The sequence below is a fragment of the Grus americana genome, chromosome 32 (genome assembly GCF_028858705.1).
Source record: "Grus americana isolate bGruAme1 chromosome 32, bGruAme1.mat, whole genome shotgun sequence".
In the NCBI taxonomy this organism is placed as follows: Eukaryota; Metazoa; Chordata; class Aves; order Gruiformes; family Gruidae; genus Grus; species Grus americana.
Genome location: NC_072883.1, coordinates 668553 through 675940, shown reverse-complemented (window position 1 = coordinate 675940; position 7388 = coordinate 668553). Strand labels below are relative to the sequence as shown.

The 7388-nt window shown below is 57.6% G+C and overlaps 1 protein-coding gene across 2 annotated transcripts; it reads left to right on the top strand.

Annotated features, from left to right (window-relative positions):
• The first annotated feature begins 3380 nt into the window (after nt 1-3380).
• Nucleotides 3381-7388, top strand: LOC129198349 (butyrophilin subfamily 3 member A2-like). 2 transcript variants are annotated; one of them, XM_054807584.1, is made up of 9 exons: nt 3381-3584; nt 3895-3979; nt 4436-4783; nt 5336-5620; nt 5975-6079; nt 6299-6319; nt 6611-6634; nt 6999-7019; nt 7330-7388. In XM_054807584.1, the coding sequence occupies exons 2-9, from the start codon at nt 3907-3909 to the stop codon at nt 7347-7349; spliced, it is 897 nt and encodes a 298-aa protein (XP_054663559.1). In that variant the 5' UTR covers nt 3381-3584; nt 3895-3906; the 3' UTR covers nt 7350-7388. The 2 variants fall into 2 exon arrangements, with proteins under 2 accessions (XP_054663559.1, XP_054663560.1); XM_054807585.1 differs by having other exon boundaries at nt 7333-7374.

Sequence of the window (7388 nt, the reverse complement as noted above, 5' to 3'; positions counted from 1 at the left end):
GGCACAGCACCATGGCCTTCAATAAAGCTTTGTGGGTGACCATGGAGTGTGGCCGTGCTGGTTCCTGGGGGCTTTTTGTCCTGATTCCTGCCTGCCCGCGAAGGGCATTTGCAGCCAGCGCAGTTGGAGCAGTGGTTGGAGCAGGAGCCTGGGGGCAGCTCCCTGCAGGATGAGCACGGGGAGTGGGGGGGCAGAGGCGGGGGGCACTCACAACTCAGGCACCCCCTTCTCTTCCTTCTGGGCACCCCCAAACTTTGCCAGCACCCCCTGTCCCCAGGATGCCCCTGCTCTCTCACCATCCTTCTACACCACACAGTCCTGTTGGGACCAAGAGTGATTTGTCTTTCCCTAATCCCCTTCCTTGCTGGGCACTCGGGACAGGCGGCTGCGGCTCGTTGCTGCTTTTGGGGATGGGGCTGAGTGTGCGAAAGCATCTTGGTAACCGAGGGGCTTTAGGTGCAGCAACAGAGGAACCTTCTGAGTGGAGAAAGAATTTCCCCACCTGGGGCTCTTTTAGGGTGATATTTAGCAATGTTGATTGCTGTGGCTGCTGCTGCTGCTCTGGGGTTTGGTGCTGCAGCGGAGCCGGGGGCGGTGGGATGGGGTGGAGTGTGATGGGCCGGGGTGGATGGGGTGGGAGGGTGCTGGGAGCGGGTGCCGGGGGTGACCAAGCCGGGCAGGGTACGGGAAGGGGCGGGGGACGCTCAGGAAGGGGCCAGGGCTGCGGGAACCGAGAACAAAGCAGAGCCCGGGCAGCCCAGCTGCTCGGAGCCGGTACCGATGCTCAGAGCCTCTCCCGGTGATGCCACCGCCGCGCAGGTAACGGGGGGAGGATGGATGGGGCTGGGGCTGGGACCCCCCGCTGTACGGACACGGAGGGGGGGGTTGCGAGCCCTCTTTCTGCCCCTCCCTCTCTTTTCTGCTGCTCCCGAACCCCCCCCCGGAGCTGGGTCCGGGCTCCCCGACAGCCCGGGGGTAGATGGGGCTCGCCCTGCTCCCTCTCCCCATGTTAAAGCAGTAGCTGCTGCCCGAGCATTCACACCCCTTGCATGGTGTCGCTCACGCACACGCACGCACATCCCCACACACTTATTTTTGGGCACGCTTTCTCCTTCTTCAGGCTTGACCCTAGGTTTCCTGCAGCAGAGTCTCAGGTGTCGATTTTATAAAAGAATGAATTTGATTGAAAGGTGCAGCAGCAGGATCAGCCCAGGCTGGGTGCCTGCAAAGGGAGGGACCCAAACCAAAGAAATCCCGGGGCAACTATACCCTTGGGACCCACGCACCCGCCCCTCACATGCTCTCTGCGCACTCTCCATGCTTCCTTTAATGGAATGTGGGACGCCGGACTTGGCCGGGCTTGTTGGTGCCGAGTACGGGGTCGCTGTGAGTCGGCAGAAAGTAGCGGGGTCCGACGTGAGCGAGAGCGCAGATCGGGCAACTTGGTTATCTTGTACTGGTAAGTACCGGACCTGAACAACGGCAAGGGATGAGCGACTTGCTCATCTTGACAGATGTGGCGCCTGACGGCCTACTCCTCAATCAACTGCGTGATGCCTGGGGTGAGGGGAGGCTTCACAGCCCGACGTTACTTTGGTAAAGCTAAACAGACCCCCCACTGCTCTGTACTGAACACCTTTGTTCTCCGCTCCTGCCCCTGCATCGACTGCACAACAAGCCATGTTAAGGCTTGGCCCACCGCACCGAAAGTATAAATCTGGCGTTTAGAATCCTCCATTTTGAGGACGAGAAGTCCCAACTCCCCGGACGGGTCATGGGCCTGGACCTCTCTCCTCCCCAAGCAGGGACGCCTCTTTGGTAGGACTTGTGCCTCTGACTATGTCGGATGTTATCCCGGGAAAATTGTCATTAACAAAAGCGCTGAACTGTTAGCTTGACCTCAGAATTTTTGCAGTAAGTGTATTTATCAACGGCAGTTCTGAACTTTTTATATCTGTTGCCTCAATAAATTACCTATCTTTTCAACTTTGCAAAACTGTTTCAGCGAAAGTCCTTGGTGGGGCTCCGACAGGCAAACGCGTTGACTCTGATAAGTGGCTACACACATAATCCTGTAGACATGAACCGTTGACCAAGTCTGGGACTAAGACTGGAGTTTAGAAAGCAAAGGGGTCCTTTCTGAACCTCGTGACTCAACGGGAGGGCCTCCCTCAGCCACACGTCCGACTTGTGCCCTTTCACGTGACATCCAATGATGAGTTTTGGTCTGGGGTCATCTAACATCTAGTTGGATTCTTCTTCTGTGTCCAGGCAGGCAGGCTCTTGTCTTGTTGACCTGCAGTTTCCACAGTTTTCCCCGACGGCTGGAGCCTCCTGGTCTTCTGGTTTACACTCCTTGTGCCCCTGCCCTTGCTGGTGGAACATGGAGAACTGAAGAGTCCCAGACTTGGGGAAACACTACCGAGACATTGGTGTGATACCAAAACACATTCTTACACTAAAAGAGTAAACACAGCACTGTCCCAGCTGTCAGGAAAACGACTAGGAAAATTACTGAGAAAAATACTTCTATCGAGGCCTAAGGGTTTCAGCCAATCTATCCACTCACGCCAAGTAAAGCTAAGCAAGCAGCACAAATCAAACCCTACTGTAATCCTAAGTAATATATTGGAATTAAAACCCACTCATTTACATAAAACAATTAATATCCCTCAACACCCAGGTCTGGGAAAGGCCCCAACTGCCCCCCCTGCCCCGTCCCCATACCCTGCTCTGGGTACAGCCCTTCGCACCCCCCTGCACCCCTTCTCTTGGGGATGGGCTGCCCCTGCATGGGGATGGGAGGGTGGGGACAGTGGGGGACACGTCCTCCCCTGGGATCTGAGGTCCCCGAGGGGACAGGGCAAAGGGACAGGGCACAGCTGGCATGTCCCAACACTTCAAACCCCCCACACCCCATCTTGTCCCCTTCTCCCCCACTCCCCACGAGCTCCCAGCTCTTATCGGGCTGCAGGGACGCTGCTGGGCTCCTCCTGGATGGCCCAACATCACAACGAAGCTCCACGTTTTGCACCATCACCCCCAACAAACAGCCTTCTTGTGCCTTTCTTTTTCTCCTTTGTTCTTTCCGAGGACTGAGGGGCTCCTGCCTTTCACTCCAGAACAGACCAATGTCCTGAAACACCAAAGAACCCCAAGAGATGGACCCAGTGCAACTGGCTCAGGTGGACAATTCCCCGGGGTCTGGTTGGGGCTTTGCTCCTTGCTTCAGTGACAGTGGTCATGCACAAGAAAATCAGCCCTTTTTGTGAAAGGAAACAGGTATTTCTGGGTGCCAAACCTGGCCTAGTGCTGCTGGGAGAGGTGCAGCTCTGGGAAAAGCCACCTTCAGCAGCTCCCATCCAGGCAGGAATGGGGGGGGGATGTTGGTTTCCTTTTCTGTTTTACGCTTGGACGTTTAATTTATGACTCTGGACGTTGGTACGTGGTTGTGAAACCTCAGGTCATGGTGTGGGGGATGGAGCCTGAAGTCACTCCCACAGGCAGGAAGTCTGCACTTGAAACTGGGCAAAGGTTTGGATTTATTGGGCAGCCTGGTGCCTCCCACAGATCGTGCCCGTCCGGTGAGCGACTTTTCTTTCCGCAGGGGATTTAGAATATTTCCTTTCCTTTCGAGTCTTGTCAGGGATTTGCAATAAACGCTGGTGAGGGGGAGTGGGGCAGAGCAGGGGGCTACACCGGGGAGCCGTGTGTGGTCCCGTCCGGCCCTGGAGCAACGGTTTGTTCTGCCGTTGGGGTGCTGGTGCAGGTGGTTTGGGGGGATTTCTGGAGCCTCTTTGGGGGCAGGTGCAGCCCTTCTTCCCCATCCCCTCTCCACCAGCTGTAACCCCCCATCGCCCTCCCCCTGCCTCCCTTCCCCTCCCTCTTCTCCAGCTCCAGACACAGATGTGGCTCCCCGCGAGCCCCGGGGGCCTCCTGAGTTATTTGGTGACTCTGCACGTCCTGCGGCTGGGATCAGGTAGGGATCCTGCAGGGCTGGCGGGAGCTTTTGCCCGCTCTGGGTGGCAGCTGTGGGGCAGGGGAGGTGCCGGGGGGTGGGGGGAGCCCAGAGCTGGGCCCCGCATGGGTTTGGCTTTCCCTTGGGCTCTTTCTGCAATATGTCCCTTGCGCTGGGGGCACCTTCGGTCCCGTCCTGCAGCGCTCCCCTCAAACGTTTCTGGCTTGCAGCAGGGCTGGCTGGGGTGGAGGTCGTTTTCTGGAGCACGTTCCCGCTCCCAGGAAACCTCCTTCTCCTTCCAGTCCTCCCACTCCCTCGCCACTTTCTCCAGTGTCTTTGGACCATGGGGAGGGCAAAGCAACGCCCGTGGGATGGAGCGTGCACCAAGGTCACGCCAAGCTCGCCCCTTGCCATGCAACGCCCCTAAATTAACGTAGGCGCAATCTCTGTGTCTCTGTGTCCTTCTCCATCACCAAGCTGACTTCAGAGTGGTGGCACCAGAGAAATATATTCGTGTCAGCATGGGTCAGGACGTCGTGCTGCCATGTCACTTGTCCCCCAGCATGGATGCTCGGAGCTTGGACATCAAGTGGATCCGGCACCGGGTCTCTGAAATAGTGCACCGCTACCGAAATGGAGAGGACCTGTATGGGGATCAGATGGAGGAATATGTTGGGAGGACAGAGTTGGTCAGAGATGGTCTCTCCCGTGGAAGCCTGGACTTGCGAATCTCTGGGTTGAGACCCTCTGACGATGGTCAGTACGTCTGCACTGTGAGAGATGGTGCCTCTTATGGAGAAGCTACGGTGGATGTGGAGGTGTCAGGTTTGTGGTGGGTGTGGTGTTTGCAAGGGCTGGTGCGGGTGTCCCTGGGTTTGTGTGTCCCTCCCAGAGCTCTGTCCCATCCTCAGGTGTGTGGATGAGGTGCCGAAGGACAGGAGCCGTTGAAAGAGGTGGGGTGCGAGGGGGCTGTTGCCTGCAGTGCCTGCCCAGGAGGGAGCACGCAGGTGGTGCTGGAGGTGGTTTTGGGGCAGAGCTGCATGGATGTGGTGGCTTTGCTGGGTGTGCGTGGTGTCTGTGAAAGGTGTTCTGGTGATGTTGTGAAGGCCGTGGGGACAAGGTGCTGAGCAGCTCCTTGGGCTGAGAGCTGGGGCTGCCAGCCAAGCCAAGGCTGGGACCTGACGCTGTTGGTCTTGCTGTGCCGGGCTGTTTTGTGGGAGATCTGGGGTCGTTTGGCATCAATGCTCTGCAGTTCCTGCACAAGTTGGGGTGGTTTTGGTGGCCAGTGGGACCTGTGATGTGTCTGGTATCGGATTCGGTCATCACCTTTGAGTTGAGTCCATCCCACACTGACCCCAACCACGGGCTCTTCCCCAGCCACAGGCTCTGTCTCTCACCTCTCCCTGGAGGGTTACGAGGACGGAGGCATCCGGGTGGTGTGTCAATCGGCCGGCTGGTATCCACAACCAGAGGTGCTATGGAAAGATCCCAACGGGCGGCGTCTCCCCTCGGTCTCCCAGAGACATTCCTCGGATGAGAGGGGCCTCTTTGACGTCGAAGATGTCATCGTTGTGACCGATGGGAACAGAGATGGGAACTGGTCCTGCGTGGTCAGGAACAGCCGCCTCAACCAGGAGCAGGAGACGTCCCTGCACATCTCAGGTGCAACGATGGCAGCCAGACCCTGCGGTGCCGGCAGCAGGGCTGGGGTTTGCTGCGTTGCTTTGAGCAGCTTTGATCTGGAGTTCACGGTGCAAGGTGTGGGGTGTGGGGGCACGGGAGGGCTGTGCACCTTCACAGCAGTTTTAGGGCACGAGAGAACCGGAGCCTCGTGTGCTTCAGGTGAGCATTGGTATGTGCAGGGGAGAGAGAGGACTATGTCCCCTTGAGGCCAGGGCTCCCAGGACAAGGGGCTTGTGAGCTGGAGCTTTGGGGCATTTGTCTTTTTGTTCTTCTTCTGCTCAAACACGGGACTGTAAAACCATCCCTTTTCCTGCTGATGGTTTTGTTTCTCAGCTCCCTTTTTCCACAATGCCCGTCCCTGGATGGTTGGTGTGGGGGTGCTCCTCATGCTTTCAGTGGTGTTCCTTGGCCTCGGTGCTTATCTGTGGAGAAGGAAAGGTAAGTGGTGTCAGAAGAATGTTTTGCCTTCACCAAAAAGCTCTCTGGGCAAAGGACGAAAGGGGACAAGGACCCATGGTGGGGTGCGGGTGGGAGGACAGGGAGCACGGCCAGACCATCTCAGTCTGGTGGGAAGGTGCAAGAGACCCTCTTGAGATGTTGCCAGGGATGAAGCCAGCTGCTGTCCTGACCCCCTCTTCCTCTGCCTTTGCTTTTCAGTGCTGCAGTCCCGAGAGCTGGGTGAGTCCTTGTGGCCCCTTCCCCCAGCAAAACCTCCTGTCCAAGGAGCCCCCCTGGGAGGGACGTGGGTTTGGATGGCTCCTGAAGTTACGGCTGAACTCCAGAGTGCCTGGGTGGGCTGACAGGGTCATAGTCTGGCAGGGAGCCACTCCCTGGGTTTGGGGGTCTTTTCCAAATCCCCACAGAAAAGGAGTTGGGATCTTCCTGAATTCTGTCTCCTCTTGCGGGAGCAGCAATGAGATGAGAACTTGTCCCATCGGATCACTTACTGGTGTTTTTTTTTCCTTCCAGGAAAACAACATGCAGCACTGATGAGTGAGTGTCCATGAGCTCTGTCATGGTGTGGGGTCTTGTCCCAGGTGCTCTGTGCTCGGCCCTTTCCCTCCTTGCCTGTCCTCTCCATCCCTGCATCCCCTGGCTCTGGGAAGCCCAAGGCGATGTGCCTGCCAGGGTGGGCAGCTCGGGGAGAGCAACCCAAGGCTGGACCCTCTCCCCTGCCCAGAGGCCGGGGCTCCAGCCATGGGACGTGACCTGGCTGGCACAGAGTCATTCCCAGGTCCAAGGTGGTCTTTTCCCACTCTTCAAAAAGAAGGAGTTGATGGTCCGCCTGAGCTCGTCCTGCTCCAGGATGAGAAGCTGTCCCTGCTGATTAAATATTGCTTTTGTTTTTGCTTTCCAGAGAAACGAGATGTAGCAGTGGGTGAGTCTCCATGAGCTGTGGCATGGCTTCTAGTTCTGTCCTGGGCACTCTGTGCTGGGTCCTTTCCCTCCTTGCCCGTCCTCTCCATCCCTGCATCCCCTGGCTCTGGGAAAGCCCAAGGCGATGTGCCTGCCAGGGTGGGCAGCTTGGGGACACCAGCCCAGGGCTGGACCCTCTCCCCTGCCCAGAGCCCTGGGCACCAGCCATGGGACGTGGCCAGACTGGCAGGGAGCCATTCCTGGGGGTTTGGGGGTGTTCTCCCACTTTCAGACAAGCAGTTTGGGGTCTGCCTGAGCTTTGCCTGCTCCAGCAGGAGCAGCCATGGGATGAGGAGGTGTCCCTTCTGATCACTCTGGTGATTTTGATTTT

What these genes read in the sequence shown, in the direction of transcription:
- LOC129198349 (XM_054807584.1), top strand. Translation starts at nt 3,907, where the DNA reads ATGTGGCTCCCCGCGAGCCCCGGGGGCCTCCTGAGTTATTTGGTGACT. An exon ending in TTATCTGTGGAGAAGGAAAG is followed by an intron (nt 6,080 to 6,298) that starts GTAAGTGGTGTC and finishes TTTGCTTTTCAG; the next exon opens with TGCTGCAGTCCCGAGAGCTG. An exon ending in ACAACATGCAGCACTGATGA is followed by an intron (nt 6,635 to 6,998) that starts GTGAGTGTCCAT and finishes TTTGCTTTCCAG; the next exon opens with AGAAACGAGATGTAGCAGTG.